The sequence below is a fragment of the Hibiscus syriacus genome, unplaced genomic scaffold (genome assembly GCF_006381635.1).
Source record: "Hibiscus syriacus cultivar Baekdansim isolate YM2019G1 unplaced genomic scaffold, ASM638163v2 tig00111708_pilon, whole genome shotgun sequence".
NCBI classification, from domain to species: Eukaryota; Viridiplantae; Streptophyta; class Magnoliopsida; order Malvales; family Malvaceae; genus Hibiscus; species Hibiscus syriacus.
In genome coordinates, this window is record NW_024063159.1 from 324,825 (window position 1) to 343,039 (window position 18,215).

Sequence of the window (18,215 nt, forward strand, 5' to 3'; positions counted from 1 at the left end):
TATGTCTTTTTTTGTAAAACAACATATTGATGCGTAGGTGTCACGTCTTCTAATAATTAGGAAACTTAAGAAAAATAAAAAAAATACACGATATACAATTATGCCGACGTCTTTTAACGTCGTTCACTTGAAGAATCAACGAGATGAATCATTTACGTTGGGTAATGGACAAGCTAAACTTTATCCTGCATGGTGGGAGGTCGATAAGGTTAGTATTTATTTTAGATTGAGTTTAAAGGTATTCATAAATAAGTGCACAAATGAATGAATTATTACTTATGATTGCAGGTGTTTATCCCTATTTTGGAAAGTAAACATTGGCTTCTCGTCGATCTTCAGCTTCCATCCCTTAAGGCAATAGTATATGACATCATGATAAATTACATATCATTGGCTGATTTAAGAGATATTATTAAGGGATGGAGCTCTCATTTGGCTAAATTCTTGGATGCGATAAATTATTGGACTCGTTCTGGAAACAAGAAGCCAAAGAAGCTCAATATTACAGTTAGCAGAGACGAGACCGCACCACAACAAACGAAGGAAGCCAGAGAGGATTGTGGTCCTCTCGTATGCATTTGCTTGGAGCGTTTGACGACAGGAAGTACACATTTTCTACCTCCTACCGATAGAGATAGAGGTGCAGTAGGCTTGTGGTTTCGGCATTTTATGGCTAGAGCGATATATGCGAGACGCTGCCTACCTGCATCCGTGTTATGAAAGTTTCTATAAACAATAGGTAAGTTTATAGGCTTTTGGTTTGAAAATGTTTGGTTAAGTACCTAGAATTCAATAATTTGCTGTTTGTAGGTTTTAGATGTGTAGAAAGTGTTGTTTGAGCAAATGTTTGGTTTCTGCAGGTTAATCTCAGAAGTGAGCTGCGTGAAAATGATGTATGGCTACAAAAGTTGATTCAATAGTAGATGAGGAAATAAGAATTATTGCTTATTTTTTTATTGTTTAATTGATTTGTAAAAGATGATTTGTAAAAGTTGATTTGTTTAATTGATGTGAACATAATTCTGATTTGTGCTTGTTTAATTGATTGAAATATAATGATTGATTTTGTTGATTTCAATATGCATTATGTTGAAGGCAAAAATGACTATCGCAATGCGAAATGAAAATCGCAACGAGAGAATCGCAATGCGAAATTAAAATTGCAACGACAAAATCACAATGCGAAACTAAAATCGCAACGCGAAACTAAATTCGCGTTGCGATTTTCATTTCGCATTGCGATTCCCTCGTTGCGATTTTTATTTCGCATTGCGATTCTCTCGTTGCGATTTTTATTTCGCATTGCGATAGTCATTTTCGCGTTGCGATTTTCATTTCGCATTGCGATTCTCTCGTTGTGATAGTAATTTCCGCGTTGCGATAGACATTAAGATGATTACGAACGTCATTTCCGTGTTGCGATAGTCAAATGAATGCCTAATAAGTGATAACAACTGAACATATCATAACAATTTTCAAACTCAAGTTACTAATACATGCCTAACTGAAAATGTTAAAAGTTCACACATAAAATCCACATAATACAACGTTTGCATTTAAAAATCACCTAAGTTAACAGTCCCAAAAGGTGAAGCCGGTTGTGATTGGGATTTTAAAGATGATTGCGATTTTGATTGCCTTTTGCTTGACACCATATGAGCTTTGGATTTTGATGAGGATCCATATTTTGGTAGAGGAAAAGATGATTGTGATGGCACTGGTGATCCATATGTCAACCTTGTATGACCACTTTCCTAGCACCGATTACATGTCGATCTCTTCTTCTCTTCACCCTTAGACGGTATACGATCGTGACTTTTTGGTCGGCCAGGTAGCCTTCTGTCTATGGCTGGTGGCAAAACTGTTTGTAAGTCATCTGGTATGTCCCACTCAGAAGGATGTGGAATAGGGTAGACAATCTCGCCATAAGTCTGTCGATATACTTCTGTAGTGTAGCAATCCATAGCGTATGCGCTTGAATCATCTTGGTTTAGATGAAGAGAAACTTTTGTAACATGGCCACACGGATAACCAGATGTTTGCCATTTCATACAACTACACGTCTTTGCATTTAGATCGACAAGCCCATTTAAGTTATTTTCCAGTACTTCAAACAAAGTGTTTGAACATGGTTCAACTCTCCATGACGTTGACTTCACAACACGTTTTGTTATCTTTTTTTCTGTCCATGGTGTAACACGATGTTCCAATGTTCCTGTAAATTTAAATAAATAATACTTAGTAAAATATATGATAAGTTACGAATTTAAAGAAATAATATATGCATGGTTTCTTTTCTTGTAGTACCACTGTTGAATAGAGGCTCGAAAAAACTTCATTAACATAGTAATGGGTAATTTCCGGGAATGACGACTTAGAGCGTTGATTGATTCTGCACTATTAGACATCATGAAACCATATCTTGCTCCAAGTTGATGTACTCTTTATCATCTTTCAAACCCGACATCTTCTAGTGTTTGAGCACACTGAGGCAAAACACGTCTTAAACAGTTTATATGCTTATTAAAATCCACTTCCCGATAAGCTTTTACAGCCTTCCAGTATGTCCATTTGTGATTTTTTATACCAGCAGACCTTAATTTTAGATTTCTATACAAATGAACACCACAAAGTCCATGAAAAGCATATGGGAAACACCTTCTAACAGCGTTGTCAATTGAGTTTGCCCTATCGGATATGATTGTCAGATTGCTAATAGGACCTATGCAATCCCTAAGATGCCCCATAAACCATGTCCATGAATCAGAGGTTTCAAATTTGCCAACCCCGTAAGCTATTGGCAGTATCCCATTGTTAGCATCCATGGCTACTGCTAATAAGTTTACTCCAAGGTATCGACCTTTTAAATGTGCTCCGTCAACTATAATAACTGGGCGCATGCAATTAATAAACGAACGAATCTACAAAATCATATACACAAGAAATATAATCATTTAAATGTGAAATGCATGTAACTAACAAAAATTAGTCAACAAAATTATATTGATTTACTAACCGCAGCACCAATGGCGATAAACAGTAACTCAAAGCGTCCATCTCTATCTGTTTTGATATGAGTTACCGAACCAGGATTTTTCAACTTTAAATTGTGACAATAAGCTGGTAGTTGGGCAAACGATGCTTCTGGCGACCCCCTCAAATATTCCAAGGCATAACATTTGGCTCTCCAAGCTTGAGAATATGAGATACTAATCTTGAACCGAGCATTCATGTCAGTCATAATTTCATGTCCCCGATATACCCTACCATTCAAAAACATTAACTCAGCCAGAAAACCACCCAACATCTTTTTGTTTGCCTGTCTATGGTGAGGAAAAACTTGGGTTCTTGAACATGTATGTTTATCAATAAAAGTCCTAACTTGAAACATTTCGCAATCTTTTATCCTCTTTGCAATCATACGCCACGTACAGTTTTTGTCAATCATACACCTTGTTTCGAAACGATCTTTGCTTGATTTGTTAACTTTTAGTTGATAGCCATCTTCCACACATTTCGTATACAAAGCTATCTTCAAGTCTTCCTTTGTATCAAAACAATCATCTTTCTTGATACGAATAATTTTTGTGTAACAATCAACTGCTATTTTTACCAATTCTTCTTCTGGTATCTGAAGTAATTTTGTCATATTCCAGTTATACTCCCGTGGCATTTTTTCGGGGACTTTTTTTCTTAGATTTCTTCTTCTTCTTCTTCTTTCAGGGTTATATGAATTACAGAATGGATGTTCAACATGTTCATTCACAGTCGTAACTTCCTCCTCATTATCATCAACAACATCTTCCTCGGCAGCAGCTGTTTCATCATCAAAATTCGGGTATTGATCAATATCAAAATCATTACACGCAGGGTCTGTTTCTTCTTCTGAAACACCATCAAAATCCGAGTATTGACCAAGATCAAAGTCCGGGTATTGACCAAGATCAAATTTCGAATACCGACTAGTACTCATAATTTTTTCTGTTGGCTCATCATCGTCTAACTGGTTAATACGAAAACCGGAATCTGGTGCTGAAAGTTGATTGGGACTTGGATTAGGGAAAGGTTGTGGGTTTTGAGATTGTGTTTGGTATTGGAAATGTGGTGAAACAAAATTTGCTTGGTGATGAAATTGGGGTGGAACCATTAAATTTTGAGCACCATAAACTGGGGTTGAAAAACTTAGTTGATTACTACCCGCTACTGACCCAACTTCACTACTTCTAAGTTCAACAACATACAATGTAACATCATCTTGCGAAACACTAATGTAAGCAATGAATCGTTCAATATCTTTATTGTCGGTTAACAAATAAACTTTACCTTTTCTCTGATAAGATAGCCTAAATCCACTTAAGGGCTCTAAATTCAATTTATTTGCAACACGTAACATTAGAGTTTCATAAGTTAACTTTTTTAATGATAGTTTTAGTTGAAGATTCATGGGTAAAGGCATATATTGTAAAACACCTTGAACATTCTCCCATGACCCTCCAAAACACAAATCTATCCAAACATGATCAACATTAGATGATTTCATTATTGTAAATTAATTTACTAAATAAATGAGCTGCGAAACTAAAACCTGTTGCCGGATGGGGAAGGATGTCGTTGGATATAGGAACGGATGTCGCCGGAGAGAGTGATAGATGGAGATGGAATGAGTTGTGATTTAGGGATTTAGGTTATGAGTTGTTGCTGCTGCGTAGTTATATACCCAAAACATTTGTGTTGCGAAATTAAAACCTGTTGCGAATTCAGAAATCGAGTTCGAATTTGAAATTCAGTATTGCGATAGTCAGAATCTCGTTGCGATTTACAGATTCGCATTGCGATTTACGTATTCGCATTGCGATTTACGGATACGCATTGCGATTTACGTATTCTCGTTGCGATTTACAGATACGCGTTGCGATTTACGTATTGTCGTTGCGATTTTACGTATTGTTGTTGCGATTTACGGATACACATTGTGATTTTACGGATACTCGTTGCGATAGTCAGAATCGCGTTGCGATTTATATGTTCGCGTTGCGATTATGGAAAATCGCAATGCGAATTTGTACTATCGCATTGCGATTCTTCATAATCGCATTGCGATTCTGGGAACTGATTTGCGATTCTGGAGATCACGTTGCGATTTTTATTTCGCATTGCGATTTTGTTGGTCATTTTGGCAAATCCAAAAAAAGTCGGTTAAAATCGTATATTATAAGGCATTTTTGGTCACTGAGGTTATTTTCTCATAAAAGAATGGCATGTGGTAAATTTTAGGATTCATTAATGGTAATTTTGACTTTTGGGCCAAAATGAATTTTTAATTCATTTTAAATGGGCTTTTAAGGTAAAACGAGTAGATATTTTTGCATGAAATTCTTGTATTTTCTCTTCTTCTTCAGCTGCTGGACAAAACTCCATAGCCAAAATGAGAGAAATTTTGTTTTTTCATTTTTGATCCATTTTACTGAGTTTTAGGACTAAGTTGTGAAATAAGAAAATTATCTACACTAAATTCTCTACAGATTGGTATAAGTATTGCATTGTTTCATGTTGAAATGTGAAAATGAGTATTTATGGTGGATGAAGGAAAGATGTAAATTCAATGAAATAAGGTTCGATTAAGGTTTTGTCATGGAATCTTATCCAAGCATGAAATTGGATGAAAATCAATTAAAGGGATATATTTGTGATTTTTGGCCATTTTGGGGTTTGATGGAGAAATATTGAATTTAGCTTATTTTGATATATTATTGATTGAGAATGATTGGAATGGAAATGAATTATGGAGGTTTAATTATTGATTGAGAATGATTGGAATGCAAATTAGAAACCAATATGGGACTATTTTGAAAATTTTGACCATAATGGGGATTAATTAGAAAAATTTTATAAAAATGTTCTTTGTATTAGATTGAGTATTAGAATGGTTTGGTATTCTTGAAATGATGGTTTGGATAAATAGGATATTGGTTGAGTTGTTAGGGACCATTTTGCATGGTTTGGGAAGTTAAAGGATTAAGATGTAAGCTTCTGAAAATTGAAGTTCTATACTGTAAATTTTATTAGAATGTTGAATTGGGGTTAAATTGGAAAATTGTATGAGATTAAGGATCAATTTGAAGGCTTGGGAAAAGATTAGTGATAAAATGGTAAAAGTATAAAGTTGAGGTACAAAGTTGAAATTAGTGGAAGAATGGTGGATATAATGAAAATGATCATCAAGGGATTAACTTGGGAGATTTTTCAAATGTAGGGATTAAAAAGAAATAAATGCTTTTTGTGGGCTAAATGATAAATTATGAAAGTTATTCAAGGGAAGTTTGAAATGAGAATGGATTTTAATTAAGGGAAGTTGTATTGAATATGTAATTCTTATGTTTTGAATTTAGGTGAATGCATATTTAATATGTTAGATACTAACATATATTTTGAATTATTTTTGTCGAATAATTTATTATCGGATAGATCATGATCGCAACCGAAATCAAATCGAGAAGCAAACAAAAAAGTAAAGAGCCGGAGTGAAAACAAAATCGACACTAAAATTTACTAGTGAGGCAAAAAGGTGAGTGCGTTTAACTTATTTTATATATTTATATTGAGAGGAAGACTTACGATGAGTCGACCTCGGTTATTTAAAATAAATATTTTTTAAAAGTATTTAAATATTATATTTTTATATAATTTCATTACACTATGTTTATATGCTTTTGAATATGAATTTCATGGTTTTCTATATTTTATTTTATTCATATGTTCAAATGAATTCATTCATTACAAGTGAATGCTATTTAATTATGATAAAATGCCCAACATGTATATATTGAGAGTGTGAGGTACAAATGGCAGCGGAGTGACTGTGTGATATATATTTATATGGCACTTTCGAGTGTAATACTACGAGGCACTTTCGAGTGTAATACTAGATCTACGAGGCACTTTTAAAGTTCATATAACGCGCGCACTCGATGAGACTCACATACATTAGATTCTCGTTTATAATACATTGGGCTATAACTTAAATAATAAAAAGTACAATATAATACGAGTTTATGTGATTTTAATATAAACAGTATAATTTATATAAGTCAGAAATTCACAAGAGTTTTATCTAATATTCGATTTGCTTTTATATGATTACATGTGAACTATTCTTGAATATTTTAATTTTATGTGTTTTAATATTATTTTGATGAGTTTTTCTATACTTATTTTCTTTACACGATGTTTTGTATATTGTTTGGTTTTATTTTAATTTTCTTAACGTCTCACTAAATAAATACTTAGGGTGTGATCGGTTTACACGTAGGGAAAGAAAAAGAAAAGGTTGCTTAGTAGAGAGCAAATCAACATCACCTCCGGAAATCAAGTTATCCTCCGAATCAATAAGGACATCTATTTCGATATTTTATTTAAATAGTGGTATTTATAATATAAGTGTTTTAACCGCTCTGATATATGTTTTAAATATGATTTTGTTAAAAGAAAATAAAAAATTAATATTATTAAAATATAGTAATATTAAATATGGTAAGCAATATTTTATAAATTATATATGAATAGTATTTTAATTTCGTATAGAAAAATTTTATATTACAGTTTTCAATGAGATTTATTATTATAGTGTTTTTAATTATAATGGTCGATTTCAATAATTGATTTTTTAAAACAAAACAAAAATTTTATTGAATTTCGAACAATATATGTTTTATATGTTGATGTGACATCTCTAATTAGTATATAGGGATGTATACGGGATAGAGGTGTTACAAGATGGGCTTCGATCCTATTTGGGTCCATTCTCTTATGAAGTTTCTTTTCTTCGGTCTCATACTCAGTGGTGCTCAATGGTTTTGTAGGTGAGAGATTTCAACCGACAAGGAGCTTACTCCAAGGTGATCCAATTGGTCCTTACCTCTTTTTAATTTGTAGCAAAGAACTTTCTTCTATAACACCCTTAACTCGCATTCTGACAACATTCGTACCCAAATACAAGTTAAAGATGTCACAAAGCTTCTATATAATATTTTTTGTTCAAAGTCGGTAAAATTTTATTTCTTTTAAGATCTCCTAATTTAACATTTATTATCATATTAATTAATCGCATAAATTGTAATGATATATTTTAACTTTTCAATTTATATCTGATTTCGCACAATCGCTAAGCAGTTTAATACTATTTCATATTACCATCAACTGCCTAATTCAAATATTTAATCGATTAACCTTTACAACATAATGTATTATTATTATCTTGTTATATTTACGTCTCTTTTTATTATATATTTTCCATATTACTTTATTACGCATTTTAATATAACTCTCGTATTCATATATGAATATCTGAAATGTATGTAATCAATTTATTTAATAAAAGGTCTACTTTGGTTTTTATCTACCCCATACGACCACCCACTGACGACGACTAGTATCATAACTCTGCGTCCTATATATCAACTTGTTAAGATAAATAATTATCTTTTAACCTTAGTTATATACAATTTGGAGTAAACATCTATTATATAACTATGAGAAATGCTAATTAATATAAATTTATTATACTATGACAATTGCCACTTTCTTCTTTATAAGGTACTACGAGAACATTCCATATTTTATTTATTATATCTTCTGCGTTCCAATCTGACATATGTATAAAGAAACTATTGTTAATCATAAAAGTTACTTTCGCGTTCAACCTATTTAACTCATACCTATTAAATCACATAACGATAATATGCAACTTAACCAAACATCGTATAACTATAAAATATAAATCCATTTAATTAAGATTTGTCCAACTCATTTCATATACGGATTAATTTATAATACAACTTTTTGTCTATAACTGTTTCGTGTTAAATCAAACATCAAACCAGTACTATTTATTTCTTCCTATATTGTTTCTTTTCTCATATTGTTTCTCTTTTCTGCCTTGTTCCTTTCTCTTATACTATTCTATATCTTATATTGTATTGTTTCATATATTGTACCATTTAATGTACTATTGTTTAATTTCATTTTATAGCCCAATACATAATAATGAGAATGTATGATACCCGAGTCTCATTAGGTATACACTTGTATGTACTTAAAAGAAACTCGTAGATATATTTACACTCGAAAGTGCCTTATAAAATTGCACCATAGGTCCCATATAAACATGTATCATATAGTCACTTCACCTTATGCACCATAAAGGTACACAAGTCTCATTGAGTGATAAGTACAATATTCAATTATCACTCCACCCCATGCACCACAAAGATACATGAGTCTCATTGAGTGATTTGTATAGTATTCAATTATCATTTCACCTCATGCACCACAAAGGTACATGAGTCTCATTGAGTGATTTGTATAGTATTCAACAATCATTCCACCTCGTGCATCATTGACTATCATAATTTATTAAGTGGGATTTTATCTAAATCTTATAAATTTTTTAATATAAAATATTTATAAAATAATTATCAACTTCATATATTAGTTTAACATATATTAATACTTTAAATTAACTTAATAACTCATGTTCATATAAATATTCTAAAAACTCTATTAATGTATACTTGATACTAATTTCTTTTACTAAATCAAAAATTAACTTTAACTCTATCAAATTAACCTTCTTAGTCACTTAAATAATTTATTTCTCGCAACAGTTCACCTAACCTTTCAACATTTCACATTTAGTCACCAATAAAATTTTCTTTTAATTATAATTCCAATATTTCAAAAATATCCAAATTACTTCCTTAATATTCAGTTTGAATCCATATCAATTATTTTTACATTATTTTCAATCTAATGCATTAACTTTACATACTTATCATTTCACTACCAACTTTCCCAAAACTTGCTACTTGGACCTCTATCTTACATAATTTTCCATATTGACCCAAATTCCAAATTTCTTTAATTAACTAAAATTTTCAGTAAAGTACACTAACTTCTATTTTTTACATATTAATTTCTTCAATTTCTTGAGTAATACAAAAAGGTCCTTAAAATTTTAATCAAATTCCAATCTAACCTTTCAAGTTCCCCTAATTATTTATCACTGTAATTCACTTAAACTTCATACACCATCTTATACTCGATTTCTGTTTTAATTCACAAGTTCTCCAAATTTATAATTGAGTACTCCTTTAACTTATACATGTTTCAAATTTATTTCAACAAATATTTTAACGTGCCACAACTCCCAACAAGATTACATCTTCGAAACATAAGGCACAGAGACTTTTTAGATAGCACCAATTCAAAATTCTCCCGGAAATGAAATTCACAATTACTATCGGTTTCCTTCTTTTTCAATGAGAGTGTAACCACATAATCGCAAAACCTTACTCGAGCTTTCAGAAACTTTCACCCCTCTCTAAACCCCACAATAACCACAGAACTAGTCTCATGAAGTTATAATTACAATTAGCATTCCCACAAAGTAAAGTCAGTAGAAAACAAATATTCAGCTATAGCTTTCATTTTCTCCATATTATAATTTATAAGCAAAGGCCTTCATTAATTACAAAGTGACGTACCAATTCTATGTATTGAGAGGGGACCCCCCCCCCCCAAAACCCCCCTCTGCCTCTTTTTTTTCTTTCTATGGCTCACGGTAACATATAAGGAGAATAAGACAATTTGTAGTCATGAATTATCTCATGCACACTTGATAAAAAATCTTTAAATAAATATAAAATTCATTTAATGTCATCTTTCTTTTATCATTTTCAAAGTTAAACATGAACAAACTATTTCATACTTTTTCAATTTACGCTTGTAATTTTCAAAAATTACAAACTAGTCACCATAATTAACAATTTCAATTTAACATAAAAAATCCATCTAAATACCATGGATCCATGTCAACTTTCACCATTCTAAAATATAGCAATAATGTTTCTAACTTTTTCCCCATCATCCTCAATTTTTTTTCCTAATTTTTTGATTCAATCTAGTTATCTGTATATTTTACCGGAATTTATCTCTTTATAGGTTTTTACAAAATCTCCTTATCAAAATCTGAATTCTATAAAAAAAAATCTATATTTTTTTTGGAAAAATTATCACTTTGGTCTTTAAACTTTTCCTATGTTTTTACTTTGGTCGTCAAACTTTCAAAATTTACATTTTAGTCACTTGTCAAAATTGTGGGGTATTACATCTTCTACTCTTCATATTGTTGCTCAACAATCATCTTTAAAAGGTATTCGGATAGCGTGTGGTGCCCCTCTCATCACTCATTTGTTGTTCGCAGATGGTATCATTATTTTCAATGAAGAATCAAAAACAGGTTCAAGAAATTTGAAGGCTTCATTGGAACTTAATTCGGCATGCTCAGGTCAATTTATCAATTTTGATAAGTAATGTTAGTGCGGGGGTTCGAGTTGCACTTGCAAAAATTCTAGATGTAAATGGAACAATGAATATGGAGAGGTATTTAGGATTTCCTGCTATTGTAGGGCGTAATAGAAAAAGGACTTTCAAAGGATTGTTGGAGCAATGCCTTAAACATGTGCATAACTGGAGCGCACGTTCTCTTTCGATGGGTGGCAAGGAAGTCTTTATCAAGTCTGTGATGTAACATGTCTAGCTTTCTTCTCTCGAACTCTTTTTGTGCATAGTTGGAATCTATTTTTGCGAAGTTTCGGTGGCAACACTCAACGAGTCGGAAAGGAATCCATTAATGCACTTGGAAAGCATTATGCATTCCTAAGGAAAATGGTGGAATAGGTTTTCGGGGTCTTGAAAAGTTTAATATTGCTCTCTTAGCCAGATAAGGGTGGTGTTTGCTCATTGACCCGGGCTCTCTTATGGCACTCTTATGGCACGAGTTTTGCGTGCGAAGTATTACCCCAGCTCTTCCTTTGATAAAGCACTGCTGGGATCTAACTCGTCTCTTACTTGGAGGAGCATTTGGAGCTCTAGGGGGCTCTTGCATAAAGGTCGCTGCTGGAATGTTGGAAATGGTTTGTCCATTTCATTATGGAACGATTTTTTGCTGCCATGATTTCCACCTCAAGTTTTATCCTCCTCTCGGGTCGATGACATTAACCTTGTGGCCAATCTGATGCGACAATCAACACGGACTTGGAATGTTTCTCTTATAGAGACTATGTTCCCCCCGAATATAGCCCAGGCCATCTTAGACATTCCATTTTCGATGTCTTCACAAGATGATGTATTGGTGTGGAGTGAAGAACAGTCTGGCATTTACTCGGTTAGAAACGGACACCAAATGCTAATTCAACCAATGGCTCAAAACTCCTACGCGGGATATTTCTACAAAAAAATTGTGGGTCTTTCTTGTCCAGCGAAGATCAAAATCCTTTTATGGAAATTCTGCCATCATTTTATTCCCACAATGCTGAACCTTTCCATTAAACGGGTAGCTCCTAATCCCTTTGTCCTCGTTGTAGACACGTAATTGAGGATCCTAAACATGTTAGTAGAGATTGTTTTTTTGCTACTAATGTGTTTACCTCTTTGAGTTTTCACTGGTCAAGGAATGTGCAGTTACTGGAGTTTAATGATTGGGTCAAATGGCTGGCTATTCTACACGCATAGCAGGAATCGACACAATGAAATTGCTATTACTATTTGGGCTATATGGTATGCAAGGAACAAAATGCTTTATGAGATATATTTTTTTAAAGAGTAGATGATGTTGTTACCTTCATTCGGAGTTATATGGGTGAAATTGAGACTCTCTCTCATCGTCCTCACCATCCCTTAGTATATTCAGACTCCCAGTGGCGAGCTCCTTTAGACCATGCTGTTAAGGTCAATGTTGATGCTAGTTTCATAACAACGGATGCCTCTTCTTGGTCTGGTTTCAAACACGAGTGAAAATGAGCAGAATTTAAAATGATGAAGTCCGAAGAACTTTCGGTGATCAAAACTCCATCAGACAATCTATCAATAATGGACACGATCACACATTGTAGATCTAATCCAAGGGTGGTCCCATCACTTTCATTAATCAGCTTTCTAATGTCGGGACCATCCGAACACAACCTTCCGGTCTCGCATATTTCTGATCGTATGGAACCACTTCAGTTACTCTCTCCTCTTAAATCTTCTGTTTCCAACCGTACGATCAAAAACTTATTTTTTCACATTAAACAAGTGCAATAGACTATCCCCTCCAAACTCTCCTCTCAATTTGACCCGTCTTTTTAGTCTTCGCCCTGAGCCATTAAAAACCAAGTATATAATAAAACACTCCTCGGCTGCGACGTTCAGCTTTGGGTTTTTTTTTTAAAGTAATTTTCTTTTGTTTCAAAAAGGCTGAAGGTTTTATTTCTTTTACGAGGAGGTTCGTCATTGTTTTGGGCGTTTTGTCTCTCGTTTTTCGCCTCAGATATTCTTCGGTTAAGCTGCTTCTTTTTTCAATGTCCAATGCGCGGCAGAAACGTGGCGTTTCTTCCCCTTGGCGTTCGCTTTTTCCGTTACTGACGGCGGTCCCGTTCTGCATTTCCAGTACTCAGACCGGTAAGTTTTGCTTGGTTCCCGGGAATTTTTTTAGTGCTGTTGAGTGTTCAAGTTAACAAGCACATTTATTTCTTTCACTTTTTCCCTTTTTTGTTTAATATAATAATTATAATAAACATTGGACACTGTTTGAAACTTGGATTTCCAAAAGAGAAAAGAGATAAAGTGAAGTGAATATTTTGTTTGATGAAAACATTATTTTTCTTTAAAAAAATGCATCTATTTGATTTGGTGAAATATACGGGATTTTTAGTTCTTAAGTTTGATAATAAAATGATTGCCTGTTGGTTTGAATAAGCTGAGGTCGATCTTGTCGTTTCCAGTAAATTTAAGCTGATCGGCGATAACCCTTCATTTGTAGCTTATCTGAATAATTACTCTCAATCCCTTTATGTTTTTTATCCCTTGTAGACCACTCGCTCCCGATTCTTTTCAAAATACACATCAAGACTATCCGGTTTCAATTTCAAATTCGTCTTCATCCCTATTTATCGATTTGTCAACCTTGAACTCGCCAAACTTTTGAATTTCGTTCACTTTTGATAAGATTTCTTTACAAGAAAGTGTTCGCTGTATATCTATTTCGCGGTAAATCTGTTAGTTTTAAAAGTGATTTGAGCTCTGTTAGTTCTGAATTATTTTTTAGTCTGGAAAATATTGAAAAAGTGCATTGATTTTAATTGTTTAGTTAGGAATCATGGCAATATGTGGTTGATTTATGCAGAAGGAAACAAATTTGATGGAATCCTTGTGCTTACTGAGTTGGGAGATTTTACTTGTGAAATAAGTTTTATGGCTTAACTGGTTCGTTGCAATCTTTGGATTTAGGCATTTGCTGCTCTACTTTCTATAGTACTTTCAACGTTAACGGTCAAGTGTTAGGGCATGTTTAGGATGGTATATTTTAATGTTATAACGATACTTCAAAAATAGGTTAAGCCTTTAGTTTTGACCTTTTTCTCGAGTAATGTTTAGCTATTAAAGGGTAAAACTAGCTGAAAATACTTGGCGTGATAAAGATTGCTGATTGTGGGTGATATCCCACAATTATATCAGTGTTAAGAGAATCCATGCTTGTTGCTTTAGGGGTTTTATGTCCTCTTGGTTGCTCTAGTTACTGATCCTTCCTATCTCGTTTGCTTCGAAAGCCTTATGTCACTGTGCATGTGATATACTGGTTTTTGTTTTCAATTTGATCTGGTTTTACAATATCGTTATATAATGTTTGACTGTTTGTTCTTATCCACAGAGTTGCATGAATGAATGTGAATTGAGTCGAAACTGTGCTGCTAGAAAGGATCTGGAGTTACTAATACCTATACAGTCCATGGAATGCAATTTAGAGCTCGGACAGAATTCAAGAGGTTAATCCTTCGGAACTTTTGTGAAGACCATGTTGCCCCAAGCAAGCCAGAGGGCAAGTATGCATGGCAGGTTTAAACTTGAAAGGCCTAATTTGTCATATGCTGATCTTCATCAAGAAAATACTAAAGATGGAAAAGAGGTTTCACCTAAATCTTCTTGTAAGGATAAAAAACAACATACTGATTTCAAGGCTAATGACAAAGAAGAGCTTGTGAAGTACATGTCACATTTAAGGATCAAAAAATCCCCAAGAAAAAGTTTTAAATGTTGGGGTCCTTGAGTGGGGGAGTCTTGAAAAATGGCAGGGTAGCCATAAACAGATTTCACATAGTAGTATTTCTTCACTTTCCAGCAGCAGCACATCATCATTATCAGCAGATGAATCATCAGCACATTTGAGCACAAGTCACAGTTTCTCTTCTGCTCGTCAAAGGTTACGGCATCCTTCACCGCAATCTCATCTGACTCCCATTCCCATAAAAGGGCATTTGCCTTCTGTCAAACCCCTTAGGGAAAGAATTAGAAAGTTTCAAGATCTCAAGACTACCCGAAGAAGCACCTTCGTTGTTGAAGAAAAATTCATAAGAGAAGATAAATACTTTTGCCAAAATAATCCACAAATCAATCCAGAACAGTTCAAGAGAAGAGAAATGCTCCCAAAGACTGATTCAGAAAGTGGAACCTTGCCTAGTGGGGTAAAAGATAGCTTGGCATCATTTAAGCAGGTGAAAATGAAGAACCGGCGTGGGGAAATTATGAAAAAAGCTGAGATGTTTCAAGAAGTTGTTCCAAAAGGGGCTAACCAAGACGTCACTGAAAAAAGAAACACGGTTGTCCTTTTGCCAAGAGATTTGCCCAAAACAAATCATTCAGGAGCAACTAACCTTTCTGGATTAACAACTAAGTCTAGCAAAAAGGAAACAGAACCTAAGCAGCAGAGAACCTTCACGGAAACATTTAAAGAGGCTCACCGTGCAGAGCTTAGTTCTAGTTTCTATCATTCAGGCCCATTGCCCAGTGAACTTGACAGCAGCAAGGGTTTGTTAGTTGCAAATAATAATGGCCTTACATCAGGGAGATCTCAATCCGTACCTCGTGCAGAAAAGGTAGAAGTTAGTTCTTCCAGAAGCAGAAACCTAGAGGAGAAAAAGTTAAATGCAACAAAAGTAGCTTCTGCTGGAAATGAGGCTTGCAAAGGATTGGACCCAACATTACACAAGGTTACATCTGAAAACGTTCGAAGCACTTTTCCTTTCCGACATCTTAGCTTCAGCATCGGTAAGACAGGCAAAAGTTCCAGCCTCAAAGAGGATTCTTCTATACCTCAGATGAGCTCGACATGTAGTTATGCCAAAACCAAGCCAGAGAATCTTGTCGCTTCTGGTGTTGACACTTCTTGTGGTGATACACTCAATGCTAAAAGCAGAGCCAGGTCCAGCCCTTTGAGAAGATTATTAGACCCTCTTCTGAAACCAAAGGCAGTTAACTGTCGCAGTTTTACCAATCAACTACAGGACTCAATCATAAGAGAAGGTGCCTGTAAGTCATCAGAACAAACAGGACACTCATCCGTGACTGTGCAGTCAGTGAAAGCAAAATCAAATACAATCAGTCATTGCACAATCAATGTAAATGTTCCAGCACCAAACAGAAAAAATGGATCTTCAGCAGCTCAAGCTCTTCTCAGAGTTCAAGTTACGAATGGGTTGCCTCTATTAACATTTGCTGTTGATAATGAGAGTAATATGCATGCAGCTACAATAAAGATGTTAAGTTCCAAAGGTAAGGGTGGTTATGAATCCATTTACACATTTTTTGCCGTTCAAGAAGTCAGGAAAAAGAATGGTACGTGGATAAATCAAGGAGCCAAAGGAAAAGGTCAGGATTATGCCCCTAAAGTTGTTGCCCAGATGAAGGTTTCTGGTTCTGAACTTTCTCATTTGCCCAGGCGAAACTATGTGGATCAATTTAGCACTAGGGAATTTGTTCTACTTACCTTTGATGTAAAACAGACAAATTCACAAGCATCTGTTGTCCAGCCAAATGATGAGCAGTCGGCTATTGTTGTTAAGATCCCAAAAAGTAACAACAGAAACTCAATCAGAGATGGGTATTTGATTGATAAGCGTCACAGCATGCCTGATGCCACTTTGAAAACATGTCTGCCGGAGGTAGGGCTTGAACTCAATTCGGGGAAAAGGGGTTCTTTTGTGGGTGTTCGAGACATTACTGCTACAGTCATACTTCCAAGTGGTGTACATAGCTTGCCAAATAAAGGTGAACCTTCTTCATTGATCCAACGATGGAAATCAGGTGGAGCATGCGATTGTGGTGGTTGGGATATGGGTTGCAAACTTAGGATTCTGTCTAATAAGAGCCAATACAACCAGCAACCTAGTTCGTTGAAGGGTTCTACGTCTAATCAATTTGAACTCTTCTTTCAGGTTTGATTCTAGATCTTCTGCTAATCAATCTAAAATGTCCACTATATAATAATAGAGAATGTAAACTGAATTCTTTCTTTGTTTTAATCATACAACAGGGAGGAGCACATGACAAGAAGCCGTTCTTCAGCTTGGCCCCTTTCAGTGATGGTATCTATTCAGTCGAGTTCAATTCATCACTTTCTCTTATGCAAGCGTTTTCAATTTGTATTGCTGTTTGGGACAGTGGACATCACTGTGAGCTTTCGGAATCAGTTCGTTCTAATAAAGAAAGAACTTTAGGGAAAACCATGGTAAATGACAGAACAAATGAACCTAATCCAATTGAAGCAGGTCCCCCTGCTAGGTATGTCTCATATCCTCCTGTTTCCCCGGTCGGAAGGGTCTAGAAGAATCCCACACAACGGATGATCATGTAATTAAGTGTAAAGGTATAATTATAGATCATATGTATTTCTGCTTGTTGGTTAGGCAATGGTCAGTGAAATATCCATCACCAGTGAAAAATTAGTGAACAAGGCTAGTTTGTAAAAGCCAGGGACAGGTTCCCCTAGAGCTTCGGGTCGTCGTATTTTGGTTAACTTTCGACAGAAGAAGCGATGCCTGATGTAGTATGAGCAAAATTTTCCATCAGTGTAAGCGTGTATATGATCAAGGGATTATGATTTTGCTATGTGTGCTTTGCTCCCAACACATGAACTTCAACCCGTTGATGGTGGCTTTCTTATTAACGATGTTTAACCAATAATAAATTCATGTTTTAAAGAGTTTAATAGTTCAAATAGAGGGATTAAATTATGTGAATTAAAATAATACATTAAATCTCAAATTTTTGTGATGTAGAGGAATCTATAAATGTAATCAGAACTTGATTTTATATCGGTAATTGAACTTTTAAGAAGTTATATT

The 18,215-nt window shown here is 34.4% G+C and overlaps 2 protein-coding genes across 2 annotated transcripts in view; one reads left to right on the forward strand and one right to left on the reverse strand.

Moving 5' to 3' along the window:
- Nucleotides 1-3,871: 3,871 nt before the first annotated feature.
- Nucleotides 3,872-18,215, reverse strand: part of LOC120167911 (tubulin beta-8 chain-like) — a 28,317-nt gene continuing 13,973 nt past the window's right edge. Inside the window, exons 5-6 of the mRNA XM_039176792.1 lie at nt 13,067-13,074; nt 3,872-3,885 (exon numbers count right to left, since the gene is read on the reverse strand). Of these exons, the coding sequence (XP_039032723.1) occupies nt 13,074 (1 nt within the window). The 3' untranslated portion in view covers nt 3,872-3,885; nt 13,067-13,073. The remainder of the gene's footprint in view (nt 3,886-13,066; nt 13,075-18,215) is intronic.
- Nucleotides 15,101-17,980, forward strand: LOC120167910. Its single transcript, XM_039176791.1, has 2 exons — nt 15,101-17,306; nt 17,405-17,980. Exons 1-2 carry the CDS (start codon nt 15,513-15,515, stop codon nt 17,693-17,695), a joined length of 2,085 nt encoding a protein of 694 aa, XP_039032722.1. The 5' UTR covers nt 15,101-15,512; the 3' UTR covers nt 17,696-17,980.

What these genes read in the sequence shown, in the direction of transcription:
- LOC120167910 (XM_039176791.1), top strand. Translation starts at nt 15,513, where the DNA reads ATGCTCCCAAAGACTGATTCAGAAAGTGGAACCTTGCCTAGTGGGGTA. An exon ending in AATTTGAACTCTTCTTTCAG is followed by an intron (nt 17,307 to 17,404) that starts GTTTGATTCTAG and finishes ATCATACAACAG; the next exon opens with GGAGGAGCACATGACAAGAA.